Here is a 22,359-nt window from a genome sequence, read left to right as displayed (position 1 = left end):
AATTGCTAGAATAGGTGTGTCTTGGCAGCCTAAAAACATAAGTGAAAATAGTTTTCTTACAGAATAAAATCCTCTTCCCCATCTTCCTCTACTTTAAGGGTCATATGAGCTTTGCCGCCTTGTTGCTGTAATGTTGCAACACTATTGCCTACGTTTTGAACAATTTTCTTCTTTCATGATAGAGCTGAGATTTCAAAGCCATGTAGGCAAAACCGAATTTCGGTGTCTGTTTGCACTGCACAGCTCAGCACTTTGTGGAGGTAGCTAGGCTGCCTCTGGCTCTGAATCAGAAAGAGTTCAACCTTACCAGTGCAGTAAAATGGGCTGAGACACTTAAATCCAAACAGAACCTTCCACTCGTGTAACAATATTGCTTCCAGGATGCAAGGCAGTGTGGCTATCAGGCCTGCTGTTCTGTACACACATAACTCATAGTCTGCTCTAAAAATCTCAGACAGCAATTCATGATAACACTTCCTTCAGATACACAGGGAACACTTACACAATCTTGGCATGAGCTCTGGAACTAGTGACGACAGCCAGGAAAAGCTCCCCATCCACAGAAGGAAGGTCATCAATGTAAACTGCTTCACCAGTGGTGTGCTTGATCCCGGACTGGTGCATAATGGGCCGTCCGACAGGATCCTGGGGAGACTGACTGGGCTCTACATCCTGTACAGTCAAAAAGACATCCCTCAAACAGTTAAAAAAGGAATAGTCGTGTTATTCTTACAGTAATCAGAAAATCAGGTGAACAAACACCTGTTCATATTAGCACCTTCTGGTTCAACATTGAAAACAGATGTGGCTGCAGGACCTGACTGCTGCTCCTGGGGATTTCTCCAGTTTCATCGATTTCTTCTCTTAAGGAGCCTTTTGAGAGCACTGCACAGGTTTGTCTACTTGGATTTTTTTTTTCCTTAATTATTTATATCAAAGTGATAAACCCAGCACTTTTACAGTTTCCTCTCTTACCGAATGGTGTCATGAAGCTTCAAGAATTTTCTCAGTTATTCTCACAAGATTCTGCTCTGAATTTTTTCAGCGTCTGGTAGTGTATTTTGAGCTATTTGCAGCAATTTCTAGAATTTTTCTTCCTCACTGAAAGATTGTAACTGATCAATGTAAATCAGTGAGAAAATGTTATTTAAATATTTTCTTCCCACTTTTATTTCCTTGCACCTGTGTATGAATTTAGTGCCTTATTAATCTTATTTTGCTAAGTTTTTCTTGAAAGTTAATTCAGTGTTGCCAGTTAATTGTGCCACATCAACTAATTGTTGCCAACTTCCAGAACACTTTTCCAATTTTTGAGTCAGTATTCGCCCCAACTTTTTCCTTTTGTGCATCTAGAATTACTTAATTGCTTACAACTTTAAATGTTTTTTCTTCTAAAGCTTCCAGCACACAAGTGTTCTGGCTACACATTTCTATCTCCTGCACTTTCTGGCACACTGTCTGCTATCAGCTCAAGGCCAAGAACAAACACTTTTCACCTGACTGCCCGAAGTTCCTCGAATGGATGTCTCAGCTAAAGCACCTCAACTTTTCCACAACAGAATGACCAGGTATTTAGATCTCAGCATATGCATTCTTTTTTTCCTCTTAATTTTAAAAGCTTAATAATGTTCAGTTAAAAGAGTCCAGATAAAAGAGAGGACCTTGCAAAAGCTAGATACAAATTTTAAAGTGGAAAAAAACAGATTTTATGGGTTTATAGATTTTGTTACTCAGTGCCAATTGATTGAATAAAAAAAATTTCAATTTCTATTGTTTCAGCACTTTGTTACAGCTGGGGAATAAATTGTTAAAAGCCATAAAGAACTAGTTCCTTTATCTTGGCCTCTTTTATGGTCTGTAGTGTCTTTTTTTTTTTTAGTAATGACTCTGAAGGAAGCTGCAGATAACAACTGGAACAAATTTAAAGTATTTAAAGCTATTCTAGGGAATATCCAAAAACAAACAAACAAACAAACAAATAAATAAATGTGTAACTAGTTTTGATTTTAATTTTTCTTTAGGTTTTCAAAAATTGGATATTTTTTCTTACCTATTGAGGGTACTAAAATATCAAAAATCCTTGTGGGCATTTTCACCATGATCTAGTTGAAAGGGTGAGCTCGGAAAATACAATTTGTGTTCTTTGCTGCTCTCTAGTGCTGATTTAGGATACTCGTGTTAATTTGACCAGACAGCCATCACATTTCATCTTAATTCCTAAATCTACAGTAAGACCCAAGAGCCCCCCTTGAGATCATAAAAAAGCATATCTTGAGACAGTAATACTATAGTGATACTATAGTATATATATACAATACTTGGGCTTTTCAGTCTTTTTTGGTTTTTCCTAATTTCTTTGTAATTGGTTTGTACAGTGCAATACACAGATTTAAGCAGTCTGACAATGGAGTTTGCTCAGCATATTTGTCTTAGGAAAACTGTTTAGAAGAAGTGAGTATACCCATATGAGTCTATTTTTACAAACATGGATTTTCCAGTTGAGATACAGTTAAAATCAACCACTAAAAGCCTGTTCCCTCCAATCCCTTGGAAAATCTGTACCTAAGCTTCACACCAAGGGTCATGCTTGAACCTTGACTTTTTACCAAGTCTTGTAAGGCACAAAACAATGTTAGAATGAAATCACTTGCCTGGTATATTTGGATACTGTGGGGCATTCTGGTTTCAAAATCTTCTAGGACGCTCCTATATTCCATGGGTATGCCAGGGAAGTGGCAAGGATCCTGAAAAGGAAGTGAATTAGTACTAAAACTCACATCTTGTATATTCCAAATAAAAAAGCTAACAACCAAAATCACCCAAGTCTTTATATAGGAAATTCCTTCCAGGCTCAAACTAGAAAGGCTCTAAAGTAACAATTCTAAAACAACATAGAGTTTTTAGATTTTACTAAATAGTGTTAAAAAATATATTGGATTCAATAAATATGGTTATTTAAGGTAAGTAACATAAAGCAGGGATAGACAGAAGAGCTTCTTTCTGGGGTCTAACCAAACTGGCACAGAATCACTCCAGATTACACTCTTGGTAATAGTCAATTACCTGGTAATGGCAATTTAGAGAAAACAGCTCAAGGCAACACTGCCTTGAAGAAAAGAAGAAAAATGTAAAAGGGATATTTTTCCTCTTAAGAACAGATTTAAGACAAAAGCAAGTAAATTACACCCAGAATGTACTGGGAAATGAAATTTTAGTGTCCTCATCCCCCAGTCAACAACTCACATGAGAAGGAGAGTTAGTTTAACACCTACAGTGGTTTTCCAAAGCCTGTATTTCTATACCATCTATTTCTGTTTTGAACTACAGACAGATGGAATAAAATCTCTTGCATATTTTTTTTGGGCCTGGGAGCTCAATACTGATATATTGTTGCATTAACATTGCTCAAATGTCTTTTAAAGCCTCATGTCCGAGGTAAAGCAATCTGAGTGCCTAGAAGTTAAAAAGGCATCTCTCCATCAGTCTCTTTAGGAGTAAAACACCTTATTCTGTAGATCTGAACCCCAAAGACAATATTTAGCACACTGTACAAATTGCAAGCACCAACAGAAGAAAAAAAAACCCTTTTATTTGCTTGCCCAAAAGCAGACATGGAGAACTAATTTACCATTGCCTTTAATGACTGTGATATTTCCAGGAAAAATCTGTAGAAGAAACTGACCATCAAAGTTTTCTTATAGTCTATTTTTTCACCACTGGCTGAGCCTGGAAGAGCAATTTCTTTAAGGACTAGTCTGCAGGCTTCATCCAACATTTGTTCATTCCAGTGTCTGTTAGGAAGAATAATAGATACAATCAGACCAGGACTAAAAAAAAATAAAATACAAATTGCAGTCATATATTTGTACCATGGACCACAGGCATAATCCTGCTCACAATGAAGCCAAAATATTGATTCTAACAATGCCTGCAATTTTGAAAAACAGTGTAGATCAATGCTGTTCACAGAACTGAGCCCCCTTAAGTCAATAGAATTAAGTGTTATCCCAGCATCTTTTAAATAAACCAATAAATAATTAAACAAACCCTATTACAGCTTTAAAGCTGCATTAACAGTCTTGCAGAGTATTACCGTTCTGCAGATACTATCCTGCATTTGAAGGGAAGAAGATAACAATATTGATGCAAACTGTAGATACTTTCAAGGTATATGATTAGTTGTTCCATTTCCTGAAAAAGGTCTTCTTGAAGGATCTCAGCACTGTTAATTCTGCATAGTTACACAACCCTAGATATGAAAATATTAGTCTGTTAGACTAAATTTAACTATGTAAAGCATCAAAAGAATAATGAGCACTTCATCTAGTGAAACAGTTGCATATTAAATGGTAAAAGAGGCCAGTGGGACTCCATTTAGTGTTGGTTTTATGTTGCTTGAATTATTTGCATTTTTTTTTCCTCAGAAACGTGTAAAGGTGCTGCAAACTGTGAGGGAAAGTCAGGGACTAATTCCAGAGATTATCAGAGTCTTGTAGATGAAGAGATATTGGAAAGGTGAAGGCTTGACTTGCGCTTCTGACTTTATTGGGCACATCCGAAGTTCTCAAATTTTCTATCTTTTAGAGCCCAACTGAAGGACTCAAGAACACTGGTAAGAGGGGATTATCAAATGTATGGGATACAGCATCAATTGCCAGTACTTGGGTTCAGATGCATAACTAACTGATGTTACCTCATCCACCTATCTCACAGCTCATCTCTCATCTCTCTCTGCACACTGCACCGGAGTTGCACTTCATGTGCAAACTCCAAAATATAACAATCCTGAAAAGTCATCATTAAGGCTTGGCCAGATCATTCACCTGAACATACGAGGTATCAGCCAGGCAAGTGAAATCTTTCAGTACTTTCCTGTTCCAAGGTAGTACACCCAAGGCTTCAAAGTCCATTTATTCAAAGATACAGACAAGGCAGAGAAATTTTACCTTCCAATAAGTGTGCAACAGGTTTGTTTTGCACAGACTGTTGTTGACACAGCACCTCCATAGAAAATGCTTAAATCCTTTATTATATCTGTACCTTCTTCAAAAAGTACCCTCATCCCAGCATTGGTTATCGGAAGAGCATTTTCCCGTCTTGGTGCTTGTCGAAATGCAGAGACATACTCCCCCTGAGCAAGATCAGACACAAGTAAAGTATTTACAGACAGGTAAGTATTTGAAGGTGGAACTTTTTATTGCACTATGTGAAGCAAGAGAATAAAAAATTAAGACCACAAATTCAACTTCCTGAGCATTCAAGACTATACACTTCTTCTCAGGACCTTTCAGTAGCTTTACCATCTTTGATTTTCTAGCAACTCATACCCAACCCTCCATCACCTACACAGTTCAGATGACCTAGATTTTTTCATGGTAGATAGCTGGAAGACAGGGACCTTGTGGAGTGGAGTTGTATTAATAACACACCAAAAGTTTAGAGGCTTCAAAGTAGTACCAAACTTCAGCACTCAGATGACATGACCCATAACTCTCTTATAAGATCCCATATCCACTCTTACAAACACAGTATCAGTTAAAGGCTACTATTCAGTTCAGCAACGTTTATGGAACCACCGTGCACATTCGCACTCTTATCCCATTTTAAAGAAAAATCCTCAGGAGATGACAATGCTTTACCTGCTTGGTGCCAGCCATATCACAGGTGAGCGGGCCTGCTCTGGTGAGGACAATGGCAGCTTGTCCAGGACCCCTTTAAATAAGAGGGTCCAGACAATTGCTATTGCCCTCATCATTTTAGGGCAAAATTTTGTCTGAATACTACTCTTTATATATCATCACTGGCTACCTGCTGAGTTGTACTTTTTGGCTGAAACTGGGAGAAAGTGGCGCTGAAAGTGAATAAATGTAAAGAATTCAGAACACGAACAGTAACAGGGCTAGTTTAAAGAGAGGATTATGCTCCTTCCTGCTCTTTATTTCATAGTCTTTAACTCTGCATAAAGCAAATCAAAGGAAACTAATAACTTACCTTCCTTGAATGGGGGATATGGACAGAGACTAAGACCTCTTCTGGTGTAATGGTATTGTTACTAACTCCATGTGCAAAAATATCACTCAAAGGGATCTGTCGTTTTCTTCCTAAAAAAAAAATCCCCAAATCCAGAAATTTCTATACAATTGTACAATTAACATATATCAATGATACTTTAACTGGCAAGAAATATCTGCCACCTTCCTGAGTAACTAATCACTACAGAGTTTACATGAAAAATTATCAGAGATATGTTTCATAAATTCAAATTCAACTTCCATAACACCATAACACCAAATTCCTAAAAAAGTGCCCAGAGGTCAATCCTCATTCCATAATCCTCCCTTCCAGTACTGCCAATGATCCCATCCCCACTCCTGTCAATCTGTTCCAAATCTCTGCAGCTGCTGTTGTCACTATCTTTCATTCTAAAACATAAAGAATGAGGAAGAAAACTGAGCAAGAAAGAACTGCTGCAAAAGTGAAAAAATATCAGGGGGTTGATTTTTTTGTTGTTTAGGTTTTGGGTTTATTTCTTTTTTTGTTTGTTTATTTTTTCCCCTGAGATTCTGAATATTTCTACAAGTCCAGAAATGAATAAATGCTGTTGCTTTTTCCTTTCTCTTTTTGTAGTTTATTCTGAAATTGGCTATATTTGTTATTCTATGATATATACTATTAAAGTTAAAATTTTCAGAAGGGAAGAGGATGAAATTCTGCAAGGAACCTAAGACTGTAAGAGCCCTTTGAACACTTAAACTTCATCTATGCTACATCAGGTTTGCCAGTATCACTCCACAGTTAAACTGGCAGGCCTTTCAGAAATGCAATATTTTAACACATATAATTGATTCTAATAATTAAACAAGCTCCATTGGCTCAAGGAGCTTTGTTGGTAGGACTGGAACTGTACCAGTATCACAACTGTCAAGTAGCATTGCTGTTCTGCAAGAACACAGAGGCCTGAACATTGTACAGATGGAAATCCACGATGACTCAACAGTGTGGAACTTAACCATGGGTGTTTGGCTGATGAAGTAAAAATGTATTTTTTATTCATCTTCTGTGTCTTCTGTACTTTTCACATGCTACATAAGGGGTCTAATGCAATTTTAAATAAAGGATTTCTTATTAGTAGACACTATTTATCATGCAATAGCCCTGACCTATCCCAAAACTTTCTATAATGAGATAATCCTCTGTGTCTTTTTGAAAAGATTCACATTTTGCAATACTCCCCTCACGTTCAACGAACATGATACTTCACGATTGGCTGATTTACAGTATTATTTTCTTCATGTTCCTCATGTTATGCTTGATGATGACACTATAACCTGTTCATCCTAGAATATCATTTAGCATTAAAATTGCATTCCTCAAATATAACTGGTGTGACAGCAAATCTTCGCTAAGGGAATTTTATTTTGCTGAAGCATGAATCTGAAAAGTAACACTGTTAAGAATAGTAGCATTGGATTTCTGCCTTTGCAATTCAATCCAGAGTAGACTTGTTTACATACATGAAGATTATTGTCCAATCCAACCTGTGAGCCTGCCAGGATCTCTGACGGTGCATTTTCTCTTACACTGTGATTTAAGTTAAATACTAACAACTAACAGTGCTTTTGCAATCTCCTTTTCTTGGCAATCCACTTTTCCTGTGTTTCACTGACTATCATTGGTAGAGAACGATGTTAAAAACCTGTGAAAATGCCTAAAAACCTCTCCCAGCAGCCAAGTTCTGCAGGTTAACAGAAAGAGATATCAGTCAGTTATCCTATTCATCACTCAAATAAGTAGGTACATCATTAGAATTGCTGAGTAAGAAGATAAAAATGTTTGTACTTTCACTTGTCAGAATGATATTCTGACAAGTATTTTTTCTCTCAGTGACAAAACATGCAGGAAGAAGTAATGGAAATCACACAGCAGAAGTTTTTGTGTATCTGTTCCAAGAAATTGTGTCTCAGAAACAATCCTTAAAGAGCATGTCCTTCTGGGTATTAGCTGGAGAATTACATGTTCTGAAATGGCAAGATTCACTCTGTCTGAATCTAGGACAAAAAGGACATAAGCCACCTAGGAGAGCATGCAATTCCAAGGCACCAGATAGCTCGTGTTTACCAGTAATTTCATCAACTTTCCAAAGGTAGTGCACAAGAAAAGAACCAGGAAAAGGGTTCCTTCCACAGAGATGGAAGGAAACCGAGGAAATAGGCATGGACAAAGGTGCTGCATGGGGGTTCCTGTATCAGAAGTAAGTACTTTTGAGGAATGAAAAGCCAGAATCTTCTCAGGGTCAGAGGATGATTTTAAACCAGGGCAAAGCAACAATTAAAGAAAAAAAACCTAACAGGGAGGTGAGAAGATGGTACACAGCTACTCAAATTGGAAGGTTTTATGAGTGCTTACAGTAATTCACTGCCCACAGAAGTACATGTGATCTGGTTGGTCCGAATGCTTACCCTTGACATGGGAATATTTAAGATGTTCTTTGTTTGCAAGTTGCTTCTCTTGCAGATGCGATCTTGTATAAGAGTGGGAAAAGGGTTCCTTAAACTCTCACCTGTTCTTATTTCCCTTCCCCCCATACAATAGGATCCTGTACCTCTGGCACCACTACAGAGACAGGCTATCTCCTCCTACCTCTTGAAGCCAGATTGAGCACGCAGTTGCTGGCTGCCAGAACAGGATTCAAGTCTGAGGTTGATTTTCTACTTATGATGTTTCCACCTAATGACTTGAAAAAAAAAAAAAAGAGATTTATGTCACCTTTCTCTATCACCTTCATGTTTTTATGTTAAGCAACAACATAATGTGCAGACTATATATAAATTTAGACATATTGAAAGTTCAAAAAAGAGGTATTGATAGAAAATTCACAGCAAAATAAAAATTAAAAATGCAACTTTTACATATGGTCAGGACATATTTGGTACAATTTTTTCAAATTATTGCAAGGAATGCACAACATACAGCAACGTTTCGTATCTGTTCTCCACCCAGAGTTCTTAATTGCTGCAAGACAGCACAGAAAACCTTTGTCTTCTCTTCAGGGAGCTCTGAGATTGCATTTGTCAAGATGTCTTTCACTAGAGAGAGGCTGCAGGCAGCTCCCAGAGTTAGCCCTGTAACCAAAAGATTATGAAAATGTAAGGTGTGCATTGCTTTATCCCCTGGGTTTTAAACTATGTGCAGACTGTAGAGCTGGGGCTGCTCATGTGGAATACAGGCAGATAAAAGGAGAGGGGTCTTTGCATATTAAAGGACTGTGACCTTTCAGTTCAGGAGACTGAGAGTAAAATCTCTAGAAGTGATGAAACTGAGCTAATAGCTCACCTCTTCTTCATCAGCTTCAAAATGCTTTCAACAGACTCTTCCTATTTTTAAACACAATTTTCATCATAATTTGATCTTGCTTTGCATATGTACATTCTAGTTCTTCTCCTAAGGTATGGATAGGTAACACTGGCAACAAAAAAACCAAACAGCCCTAACAACGAATATAATATTCTTTTTCCCACTAGAAAGACAACTTGTATGCATTTATTTGAGGAGTTGTCAATTTTTTTGCAAGAATATGTTTTTTTTTAAATGTCAAACAGTTCCTTTCTGTTCAAAATAATTATTTATGTAATATATTCGTGTTTTTAATGAACACTGGAATTCAATCAAAGTATAAATAAAAATATCTATAACTTACATTACTTTTAATCAAGCAAAGCAATATTAAATTTTGTGTATTTAAAACAAAGATTTAATCATTTAAATCTGATTAAAGAAAGGAAATACTATTTCTGGCTGGCAAACTAAACTGCATATCTATTGTTTCAAAACTAGTAAGTCTCACCTTCTCATACCTAGGTTTTTATTTATAGACTTTAAAAAAGCATTAAGCATTCTCCCAGCTTCTTTTCAATTCCCAGCTCCTTTTCAGCTAAAAAAACCCTAGTTTTTGAATAGAATTGGATGATTGAACTAAAAAAGATATTCTAAATGCAATGACAAAACTGTCAAATACGGTTTACCACTTATAAAAAAGTGGGTTCAGGCATATAGCGAGTAATTTCATTAGATATAGGATATGACTTCCCTTAAAATTTATATTTAATTAATTTAGACTATTATGGTAAATTTAAACCTATTTCTAGTTGTCATTTCTAATTTCACTAAAATTTATTTAAACACTAAAACCTAGTCTAACTTTAACTAAGAAAAAACCCATGCCAATCTTAAACATATAAAATGAGGTAAAGAATTTTTTTATTCTGCAATAATCACTGCTGTTATGATTGAGAACTAGATTAGTTAATACATATTAGCTATGCCAGTTTAATCACAGCCTTTTTTCTAATATAAACAAGCATGCCATGTGCTAAGTCTCTCCGTGGTTCTGCATGGGTCTCTCTCTGCTATTCAGCAGAGCATGGTACAGAGATCACAAGGCAAATATTGCATGACTTAGCACCAGAACCAGTATTACCAGAATAATCACCCTTGTACTAAGGCCCAAGGTAATGTTGCTGGTCAGCACTGCACTGCATCGTGAAGACAAATCATGCACTGGGATGGTGGCCACAGAACCAAGCATGGTTAGGACTGAGTTACAAAGCACTTCACACCCTCAGCACTATGAAATGGAGCAGCATTCCTTACTGCAAAGAAATTTCCTATGTCTGAATAAAGTTAAGCCTACTGACCATCATCTGTGCATTTCACCACATTCAGATCTGGGATCCTTGCAGGAGCAATAAGAACTGGATGGAACACACCTCTAAATTTCATCTCAGGTCCTGCAAGGTAGGAATATACTTAGAGAAGAGACATTTTCCATAATGACAATTCCAGCTTAGTGGAGTGCAAACTTAAGGATGAAGATGCCAAAAGAATGACAAATGTAGCCCCATTCCTCCCATGCACACTGGAATTACAGCAACAGGAGCCATTCTGATTGTATGCATACCCACACCGGTGTTCCCAACCACAAGAGGTGCTTTGGGGTGAGCAGCTTTCAGAGCCAGTAATTCATCCAAGCTTACAGGAGAGATCCATGTCACTCGCTCCCCATGAAAAAGCAGAGTTCTTTTTGGTTGATTTTCAGCCATTCTCTGATGGGGAAATACAGCAGATTGAAATATTTAGACATACAGACAGGTATGAGATCTAATAGACACTGGACTGAAAGTCCAGTGTGTTCTTAAACAGTGGCAGTTCTACTTAAGCCTTTCAAATTGGACAAAAATAGGACAGAAATGTTATGCTGGCTCTTTGCATAGTGGTGAAATTCTAGACTGTGTGGGTAAAATGTCTTCAAGTAATTCCAAAGGGCTAAACAAGACTGATAATAAACAATCCCCAAGCAAAAGATGTAGGCATAGATCTTGCACTTGCTAAAACTGTTCGAAAAGTGATAAAAAATACTAAAGGAGGTGTTTACCTCCTTAGCTGGTTAGAGTCACCAGTGACACTGGCAGGAGCATCCCTTTCTGGATTACACATGCATTTAAGTGTCTCTGGCTGTGCTACTGCTGTTCATGGATCACTTGGAAATAGCCTATGAACTAGTAGTGATACAAACACACAGTCAAGAACCCCTGTCTTACAATTATGAACCTTTCTCCACAGCAGCCAGCTAGATACAGAGAGTTTGGCTTTGAATCTCTAGATTGACAATAATGTAGAGCAAACAGTTTTCATTTTTTCTAGGCAAATACTGCTGTCAAAAATAAGGGAATCCTAACACTTTCCATTCCATCTGTTTATATCTTTGGCATACCTTAATCACTGGGGATAAACACTCCCTGATCTGGGTGGCTGAGGCTGACATTTTGACAGAAAAGACTAACAAAACTGTTTAGTCACAAAATGGGGGAAAAGTGTTGTTTACCCAATGTTAAAAAGTGTTTGCAATTCATTTTGCTGCAAAGCATTTATATCTTCAGGTGCTGCACTGAAAACCCAGTTTAGGTTACTTCTTTGTATTCTCACTTACCTAACTGCAACTTCATTTTCCCAATATGGTTTTTTTTTGGTATGTGAATATTCAATAAACTTACTGAAAAAAGGAGTGTAATTTTGGATTGACATTAAAATGTTTTGACATTTCTTCTGATGAATTACTGCTAAGTAGGACTTAAGAATTAATTCTGAATGGAGCTAAAGAGTAGTCTACAAGCAGCAGAAGTTACCATTAGTTCTGGAGGAAATATAAGCTCCTGGGTGGGATCTAAGGGCTGGAATTCATCTGTTGAAAACAGGCTGGTGGAAACCTTACAAAAAAAGAAGACAAGCAAAGACCAAAAATTTTCTCTCATCATTAATTTCATACAACAACAAAACCAACCAAAATGAAACCATGAGGCACTGACTGTAATCACTAGAAAACTAGTAATTTCATTATTATTCAGATTTGTTATTATATTCCCACGCATCATTTGGAGCTGCTGAGGTGAAGGAAGTGTTCATAACAGTTTCTTAGATTTTACTACTAACACAAATGACAGTGCAGAGGCAAGCAACTGAAGGACTAAATACAGGCTTCCAGTAGCCCTACTATAAGAAACTAGTTTCATGCCAATCTAAAGGACTCACAACTGAAAGAAGTAGATCAGATATTATTGAAAGAAAATTGAGAAAAAAGTGAAATATTTGTATGGAAAAGAGATTTCACATAAAATCACAATCTGGTTTTCTAGAGTATATCAGCTCTTCAAACTCAAGTCAGCAGTCAGATCAATGCTTACACTCAGACCATCACTGATCATTGATTTAAGAAAATTTCATATATGCCCTGATTTCTTGCATAATGTAATACTCACTCTGTGTGAGTAGAGCTCAGACTATTAATAGGAAGTACTGAACCCGAAACGCTGCTGAAGTCTCAGCTCTGGAGATCCAAACTACCTTACACCAATTATCTGGCACGTCATTGCCTCCACATAAAAATACATACATACAAAATACTCCAAATGTATGCACAAAATACATACATACAAATACTCAAAAGTTTTTGTGAGTCATAATAAAATCTCTCATTTATCAAATAATATTATGTAAGGTGGAGGACAAAAATGGCAGAGCATACATTTACTTTAATTACAAGAAAAAAAGCTATGCAATATTGCAAGTTTTATATTTAAATGGGATAGGTGAAATGCTTAAAACCTTACCTTCTCTTCCTTGTCAAACAAATCTTCTTCCTGATCCAAGCAACATTTTCCATTTGCTTTCATTTGACAACAAACAGATTCCTAAAATAGGAATATCCCACTAGTGAAATATTGCCCAGAATGGCAATGACTTAAAGTTGATAAGAGTGACTCTATATTTCAATAAAGTTCCAGATGAAGCTTAATACCAAGCCAAATTAGAAGGATTATGTGTTGAAGAAGTGATATTAAAAAATAATTTAAAATCATCAGATATCGAAGTCCTTAATACAAAATAATTCATACTATGTGAAATGCAGTTGACTTTGTGAGAGCACATGTAGATGGTCTGTATTATTTCCTTTACAAAATGTTCTCTCCCATGTCTTTCTCTGTAGGTTTATGACATGTTGCAGTACATGATAAATTACTAAGAATGTGGATCCAAATTCTGCTTTTATTCATGCCAGTACTAACCCACAGTAAACCCTGTACATTTGTGTTAATCAATATTATTCACGGGTTAGGCCACCTACTCAGACCTACATCTCTTAACAGAGAAAAGCGATGATCTTAAGGAAAATCTTGATGGTTTGTATACACATATACATTAATGGGCCCAATCTAATAATCCTATCATTGTTACTTCTTCTTACCTTACAGAAGGTTTTACAGGCATCTAGGATTGGCCTATATCCGGTACAGCGGCACAAGTTCCCTGAAAAAAGAAAATCAGTCAGAAAAAGCTTTCCTCTAAAGCATGTGGCTTTATAATGTCAGGTCTTTATATGAAGCTTTTTATAAAGCACTTCAAAAGACACATATGGGGATGTTTTGAACTCCTGACTCAAACAGTCTGCAACTTCATGCTTCATTTTCCAGGAGAAAAGAATAACAGGGAATACAAGGACTGCATCCAGTAGCAACTCTGCTGAGAAGCACAATTTGTACAGAGTACATCTATCCATGCATGCATATGTCCTCACACAGACAGATACTCACATACACAGAGCATCTGAAGAAAATCCTTCAGAGACACACCTGCACACTGAAAAGTGGCAATATTTACCAGCCAGAGCTGCAATCATCTGCTCTGAAGTTGGTTCTGGGTGGTTTCTTAGCAAAGTGTATATGGACATCACCATTCCAGGTGTGCAGAAACCACACTGGGAGCCATGGCACTTGGCAAGTCTTTCCTGAAATGAAATATCACAAACAGCACTCCTTCCAGCATTCATCTCCACTCCAATGAATTCTCTCTTAAATGGGAGACACCATGGCAAATCTTGTCTTCACATTAAATCAGACTTTTTAAGTAAAACACTTAAAGCAATATCAAATAAGAGCAATTATTTTGGGTGTGATGTCCAGGCACATCTTACTAAGGAAGCTAACTAACTTTCAGTGTACTTCTGTCTTTTTTGCATTTATACTAAAACAGCAGCTAAAGGGGCATTGTCCAAGATGTGCCATTAGCCCAAACAGAGCACACCTCTGATCCATTCCAACAATCCTTATATATCAGCTACTTGATCACACTGTCAGTACTAAAGCAAGGTCTACCATATATCATAAGCCTTGATCCATCAACCATCAGAAACCCATGTTGTTCTCTATTACCATTTAGCAGGAAAATAATCATGATATGAAATTCCCATGCCCTAAAAGCACTGCCACTAAAGCCAGTCCACACAAAAAAGAAATCAGTAATCCTCTTACACAGTGATACTCTACTCTCACCTGAACTGGATGAATCCTGGTTTTTGTACTTCCAACACCTTCCACTGTAGTCACTGCTGCACCATACAAGGAGCAAATGGGAAGCAAACATGCATTGGCTGAATAGTGTCTTCGGAACATAAAGGAGAATCAAGAACACGAATGTTATTTTATTATAATAAATGTGTGAAAATTATTTTTCAGTCAGTCAAATCACTATCATCACTTGGAATGGGAAGGGATCACTGTGTCTCATGTCCTCAGTATAAAAAAACATATCTATGAGGACAGTTCCATAGAATTTAAATCTTCCTCAATCCTTCAGTCTTTTCTAATTGCCCTCTTGTTTCCCCTGCCCACAAGCAACCTGTCAACTGTATCTTGGAGGAGGAAGATGGGGAAGGAAGGATTGGTGTAGTCATTTGAAGGAAGTAAAGCATTACTGCTGCAAATTTATAATCAAATTTCTCATCCAAAGGAAATGATGTAAAATAAATATCATACTAAATAGCAACAACATGCCAAAATGAAAATTCTTCAAAGTTTTTAATCATTAAAATAAAATTCTTTGTTTTTCTAATACGGCTGAAGTGTTTCTTTTCAAGAATCATTCTGACTCTTAATTTCAACACTTCTGGTAACTTAGAGCTTTTTTATTTGCATTGCATTCCAATGTAACACAGCTGTTTAAAAGAACAACAGGAACATTTTCCCCCTCACCTAATAAACAGTTCAGTTGACAATGACCTGTAACCATTTAACAATTTGATTGGAGTTTTCTTGATTTAAAAGTAATTTATTCCATTTTTTAGCTTAATTAAACTTGGGTTCTGGGTTTCAAAGTCCTTCTTTTTGTGAGTGGGATATAAGGGAGAGAGTTCAGTACTGAAGGGTTGGTAAGACTCAAACTTCTGCCAGCCATATCTTCCTACCAGTCATATGACAAAACTAGTGTGCTGGTTTGTGCTGGGGGACAGAGTTCATTTTCTTCAAAGTAGCCAGCGTGAAGCTGTGTTTTTGATTTGTGCTGATTTGTTTTTGATTAGTGCTGATAACACAGGGATGTTTAGTTACTGCTGAGCAGGGCTTTCACTGAGTCAGGGTCTTTTCTGCCCCTCACCCCACCAGCGAGGGGGCTGAAGGGCACAAAAAGTTGTGTGGCACACAGCCAGGACAGCTGTGTCAAACTGACCAAAGGGATGTTCCACACCATAGGGCCTCATGCTCAGCATACAGAGCTGGGGGAAGGGGGGGATGTTTGGAGCGATGGTGTTTGTCTTGTCAAGTAACTGCTACATGTGATAGAGCCCTGCTGTCCTGCAGATGGCTGGACACCTGCCTGCTGATGGGCAGTTGTGAGTGAATTACTTAGTTTTGCTTGCATGAGCGGCTTTTGTTTTATCTATTAAACTGTCTTTATCTCAACCCATGAGTTTTCTCACTTTCACCTTTCTGATTGTCCCCCCCATCCTGCCAGGGGGAATGAGTGTGTGGCTCTATGGTGCTCAGTTATCAGCTGGAGTTAAACTATGATACAGAGCTGCAGGTAGGAGCCACATTCAAATGGTCAATACAAAGGTCTTAAATTAATGCCTCCCAAAGCCGTCTTGCAGGAGCTGTCAGAATATACAAGCCAGTCCAGCATTTGAGTATGATACTTCAGCAAATTTACAATATATCTGAATCAATAGTATTTTTACAGCATTCTCTTGAATTACAGTGACCCTTACTTTAGATTTTTTTACTATTAAGTACATATTTTACAAGTCTTTTTACAGTTTCATATCTGGAAATTGTAGCTACAATCATAAAATTCTGTGTAGTTTTCAACATTTTCTGTTAAGGATACCGTATCTTCTTTGAAGCTGGCTCATAAGTTGATATCATCACTGTGCAGGCACCACAGCCACCTCCTCCACAGCCATACTTAGTTCCTGTAAGACGGACTGAAAATGCTCTTATTAGGGAAAAACAATTATCTGGTTCCATTCTGGTCTTTATGTTGCTCAAAGACTTGGGGCCACCTTTTTTCCTAAACCTCTAAGGAGCTTAAAATTAGTCTGGTAACATAGCACATGCATCAGACTCCTTTCTATATTGCATTGAAATTTTGGATGAAAATAAGATTGAAGTTAAGGAAATGCTGTTATTAGGGAAAATGCTCTTATTGGGGAAAAACAATTATCTGGTTCCATTCTGGTCTTTATGTTGCTCAAAGACTTGGGGCCACCTTTTTTCCTAAACCTCTAAGGAGCTTAAAATTAGTTTGGTAACATAGCACATGCATCAGACTCCTTTCTATATTGCATTGAAATTTTGGATGAAAATAAGATTGAAGTTAAGGAATGATGTGACCAAAATCCTGTCCTCAAGAAAACAGAAAACTTGATTTGGACTTATTTTGGAAGAGGAGTAAGTTGGGACAGAAAAAGGAAGTGAAAAATAGTTTTCCAAGTGAAAAGGAAGTAACATGTAATGGGCAAACCAGCTATATACCTGAAATTGCAGTGGACCACTGAAAATCCATATCCCAGTTTTTCCCAGAAGGCCCATTTATAGTAAGGATATTAACCTTGCATCTCATTTGAAAGATCACACTTCTGAGAGAAGTGCTCATTTCTGTGAATCTGGAACAGTGGCCAATGTGAAACTGTGAATCAACAAACAGATAATTTAATATTCCAAAGCCACCAAAAAGGAAGATGCCTTTCTCCCCCTCAAAATCCCATCAGACTCAGGGTCTCATCACAATGTCTGTCTTTTCCTAGGAGAGAGACTACCACAAAACTTGGAGACTTCTATTCTGTCAAGCTTTATGTATACTGGTCACAAGGTTTTTAGGCTTCTTTACGAGGGGAGAGGAGGAACACAGATAAATACATACTCATCATGCCTGATGGCATAATTTTGTGTGTTTAGGAAACTAGGCTAAAAGTACAGTAGCTCAAATGAACAGTATTTGGATTAAGAAAGAGGCATTATTTAATATGGTTGGTTTATCTTAGGGGAATCACAACTACTTTAACCTGGTAATTAAACCTTGAATTAAAATTTATGAGAATTTTGCTGGAATAAGGCTTTCACATGAGTGACTTTAGGGAACAGACAAGAAAAGGATACGCCTCTTTCGCAGATAAGACAGCAGCATTTCTTCAGGATCAGCATTTTTCTCTATTATCTGCAGTAAGAAATTAAAAACAAGGTTTAAATAAGAAACCAAGGCTTTTCAAAATGCAGTGCACAGACTACATTCCCACAAAGCCAGAAGAGAATCATTCTCTGGTTCCTTCTCATAGAACTAAACTAACTGCCAAACACTGCAGGAGAGTTTGGGCTGCTTCTGGAAATTCCTTCTCAGGCAGACAGGTTTCCAGAAAAGAAGTGTCAGGGCACCTTGCAACTACTAAAAATAACTTGCTCAGTGAAAGGCTACACTGAGGGAACTGACCTTTGGCCATAGTAGAAATAAAAATGCATCAGAACTTTGCTACAATAACAACAGCATAAAGAACTAATGATTTGCATATTTTAAAGTCTCCCTGGCACTTCAACGCACTGCAATGATCTTTTAAGGCTGTCAGCAGCAACAATTTCCTTTCTAGCTTTATTTGTAAGAACTTTTACTTGCTGTAATCATCTGACAACAGAGCAACAGGAACATCTACATTCTTGATCAAGTAAAGCATTTCTTATTCTGTTGCTTAGAATCAGCTAGTCCCTTATAGTTGCTTTGGATCAACAACCAGTCCTTGCAATATTATCTTTATGGTCAGTAGTCCATGTTTTGGCACCAGAGTGTTGTTGACTTTCAGTTGTGCCTCTGAAAATCTGATACCATCAAAGATGAGAAGCCAGACATATAAATGAAAAAATTAGACTGCTTACCAGCCAAAATTGATACCCAGCTGAAAGTGTGTTTCACTTTGACACGTTTTTTCCCCCAAACACAGGAGAAGTAGTCAAAATGAGATGAAACCATGGCTATTCTGGAGGCTTGTGTGAGGATTCAGTTATACTCCCATGAAGAAGTCTGAGGAAGCCAAATCTGTGCCCACACCCTTCGAGGTTCCTTCTGGCACAGCAGCCCCTCTTTCTCCACACTCTTTCCGGGCAATACTTACCTTCCTCCCATTCACATAGAACACGAGCTCCTCAGCCGCCGCTTCCCCTTGCGGAGCCATCGTGCCCAGTCCCGGAACCAGCGGAGCCCGGGCAGCCGGAGCGGCCTCGGCAGCGGGGCGGGGCAGCGGGGCGGGCAGCGAGAGCAGGGTCGCTCGGAGGGCGACACTGACGCTGTGAAACGTTGGGAGGCTCTTATAAAACAATCTCCTAGGCTAGTTTTAAATTGTGATAAAGTCCAGCAATGTAGTGATCATGAGCCCAATGGAATTCTTGGTTATATATGCATTCACAAAGTAATTGTCAGTAACTTCCAGGTATCAAAACCATTTTTAAGGGCTACTCGTGCAGGCAAGGGTTTATAGAAACATAAATATTTTCCGCTTTCTGTATAATCTAAATATATAGAATTAATTTCCTACAAAATTTAAACCAAAATTTTTTATAGCTGGCAAACTAAAATATTAAATGAAAAAAAATCAGATTGAATAAGCATGAGAAAAAAGCAACTTTGAAGCTATAAAGAGAAGTTCAAATTACCTTATCCTCAGCAAAATTATCTTAATCCCTGCTGATGGCTACAGATTGGTTTTTATCTCGAAAATTGTGTGCTGTTTATACATCTTTTGCCTGGAAAGAGCTTCTAATATATCAAATGATCTGGTGAAACAAGCACATTTAGTGAAGATGCAAAGGCAATGTGACATTCTTTATGCTGCATTTATGTGATCATTTTGGGGAACAATTAAAAGAAATGCATCCTAGAAAACAACAAAGTGAATTTTCTCTGTGTTCTGTTATAGAACATTAATTTGAACAGCAAGAAGAGTAAGAATGGAGAAAGCAAGGGAAGGGCAGTAGCAACCATAATATGATTTTAGAGTTACTTAAACTGACTTCTGGGCATCTTCAGGTCATTTTCTTTATCCTTTTTTTACTTCGAAAGACACCTATACTAAAAGAAATGGAAGAAATGAGGGCATAAAGACCTAGGCCTTATACTTTTATTGAAAATTACATGCTTATATTTGGAACACCCTAGCAGTGCAGCTGGTAACACCTGATGCTGTGTGGAACAACAGGACTATCACTCAAAAAATAATTAAGACCATCTCCTAAAATATTATTTATTTTCTGGGAAGATGAAGCATGTGCTTCTGTTTCTAGCTTTCAAACTGCAGGCAATAGAGAGCAACAACCACTTAAAAAACCACTGTGTTTTGCTGCTGTAGTGCCAGCACTGGGAACACAAGCTGTAAAAACACTTCTTTGGGATTTCTAATGACACAGCCAGTGATGCTGACAAATAATGGAAACTAGCAAGAACATTTCAATTAAAAAGAAAACAAATTAATTACGAACTTGGTAAAAAAAAAAAAAGACAAGGAAAAAATGCATAAAAATTTCTATGGGTAATTCCTTTTAAAATAACATTGGATCAGGACAGAATCTATCTTCCCAACCATTTCTGCAGCTCTTCACAAGGGTCTTGCTAATGTGGTGACATACACACCATGCTTCAGAAAGAAAAAGTCTATTTGCTTAAACTTTTCAGATTAATTTTAACAGCTCTGTTTTGCCATGCAGATCACATTGCCTGGATAATAAGGCAAGTTTTTTATTGGAAAAATTTTCATACTGATTGAATACTCTTTTTTCCTGTGAGGTTCTGTGTGAAAACATCTTGCTGTCCTTATTGCTGTGCATTTACGATCTTTGCATGGTCTCTGGAACTGGTGACCACAGCTAGACAAGCTCTCTGTTTAGGGGATAAAGGTCCTTACCTCCTAGTCCTGCATTTAACTCCAAATTCATACATGGAATGTCCTACAGGATCTTGGGAAGCTGCCTTGGGGTTACAGACTGTAATAAAAAAAACCACAACGGAAAACAGTTGTGGTATTACTGAAGTATTTGTAAATAATACTTTTGTGCCTCGGTGTTTATGGTGATAGCTCTTACATGTAGAACAGACATACTTGAAAACTACATCCAGGAATATATTTTGGTATTCAGGACTCACTTTTCTGTCAAAATATGCAGCTGAAATTCTGGAGAATTTCTTCTCACAGGAGAAGGATGTAGGTTGCTCTTGTTGAACTTCTTGAGGTTCCTCTTGGCTCATTTCTCCAGCCTGTCCAGATCCCTCTGGACAGAACCATCCAGTATTTCAGCCACTCCTTCCGGTTTTGTATCAACTGCAAATTTGCATAGGGTGCACTCTGCCTTGTCGTACAGGTAGTTAATAAAGGTGTTAAACAGTGCTGGCCCCACTATAAAACCCTAAGGAGCATTAGTGTTTTGCCTCCAGCTGGACCACTAATCATAACCCCTCTGGGTTTTCAACCCCCCTCACTGTGCACTTAACACATCCTTTCTCAGCTTGTTTGTGGAATGTTATCAGATATAATGTCAAAAGCCTTACTAAAGCTGAGACAAACAACATTTACTGCTCTACCTCACCCACCAAGCTAGCTGGAGAAGACCATCAGGTTAATAAAGCCTCATTTCCTGTTTGTAAATCAAAGCCAGCTATTACCAATCACCTTCTTCTCTCTAACATGTGTTAAAGGACTATTTTCTCCATTAGCTTTCCAGGTTACAATGAAATCTACAATGAAGTACAAAAAGTAAAGTTTTTAAGAACGTTTCTAAGCATATATTATAAATTTTTAAGAATATGTATCCTTAAGCATATATAACAAATTTAAGAGTAGCAGTTACACTTAAAAAGAGACGTACTGTATAAGACAAAAGGTCTCCCTAACCAAAGAACTGGTCTCTGAAAGTTTCAACAGTGAATGCCCTTGGGAAAAGTATAAAAATTGGTCAAATGCACAGTAAGGCTTCTCTAGGATTCTCTTCCAGCCTTCAACAATTTGCAATTCAGAGACATCCTGTGCCAGAATGGTGTTTCTGGTAACTCCTCATAGGTTTTTCTTCTATTAATGTGTCTGATCAATTTTTAAGCTGATGTAAACTAGTAACATCTAGTGCATACTGCGTGAGCAACCACCATCTCTAACCAAAATAAGTTAACTTACTTGTAACTCATTAAAAACGAGCTCTGGCTATCTTTGTTGCAAAATTAACCTGAACCTTACCCGTTGTAATCTGTAAAAGTTGTGTGGGCTGCGAGCTGTAGCCTGCAGCTGGCAGCATCTGCAAATGAGGTAATGACAGAAAACTGTTTGTCTGCTGACAGCTCATTATGGAATGCAGAATGTTATTCATGAGAATTCAGGGGGGAAGGAGTACAGGGCACTGACAGCTGAATGGTCAGTGTGGTTGTATTAGTCATCACACTAGCACTCTCAGTTGGAAACTCAAGGGGTTGCTTTGTCTGGATCCTATTCCCTGTTGAATTTCCATTGCAGTG

General features: G+C 37.6%; 1 protein-coding gene across 4 annotated transcripts in view; it reads right to left on the bottom strand.

Moving 5' to 3' along the window:
* Nucleotides 1-21,803, bottom strand: part of AOX1 (aldehyde oxidase 1) — a 50,251-nt gene extending 28,448 nt beyond the window's left edge. For 2 of the 4 annotated variants that reach the window (XM_039387495.1, XM_027725691.2), the window contains exons 1-17: nt 18,983-19,080; nt 17,982-18,039; nt 16,711-16,807; nt 14,883-14,991; nt 14,212-14,338; nt 13,799-13,860; nt 13,164-13,244; nt 12,183-12,263; nt 10,958-11,102; nt 10,695-10,787; nt 8,971-9,122; nt 8,641-8,734; nt 5,992-6,101; nt 4,947-5,131; nt 3,629-3,791; nt 2,652-2,744; nt 503-672 (exon numbers count right to left, since the gene is read on the bottom strand). In XM_039387495.1, coding sequence (XP_039243429.1) covers nt 503-672; nt 2,652-2,744; nt 3,629-3,791; nt 4,947-5,131; nt 5,992-6,101; nt 8,641-8,734; nt 8,971-9,122; nt 10,695-10,787; nt 10,958-11,102; nt 12,183-12,263; nt 13,164-13,244; nt 13,799-13,860; nt 14,212-14,338; nt 14,883-14,991; nt 16,711-16,807; nt 17,982-18,039; nt 18,983-19,042 — 1,880 coding nt within the window. In that variant the 5' untranslated portion in view covers nt 19,043-19,080. Of the gene's footprint in view, nt 1-502; nt 673-2,651; nt 2,745-3,628; nt 3,792-4,946; nt 5,132-5,991; nt 6,102-8,640; nt 8,735-8,970; nt 9,123-10,694; nt 10,788-10,957; nt 11,103-12,182; nt 12,264-13,163; nt 13,245-13,798; nt 13,861-14,211; nt 14,339-14,876; nt 14,992-16,710; nt 16,808-17,981; nt 18,040-18,982; nt 19,081-20,764; nt 20,844-21,003 lie in introns of those variants that run through there. The other 2 variants (XM_039387497.1, XM_039387498.1) reach the window with 2 other exon arrangements.
* Nucleotides 21,804-22,359: the final 556 nt, after the last annotated feature.

This window comes from Pipra filicauda, unplaced genomic scaffold (assembly GCF_003945595.2).
Source record: "Pipra filicauda isolate LSUMZ 115617 unplaced genomic scaffold, ASM394559v2 scaffold569_size315192_pilon, whole genome shotgun sequence".
Lineage (NCBI taxonomy): Eukaryota > Metazoa > Chordata > Aves > Passeriformes > Pipridae > Pipra > Pipra filicauda.
The sequence above is the reverse complement of the archived record's forward strand: the minus strand, read 5'-3'. Positions and strand labels throughout refer to the sequence as shown.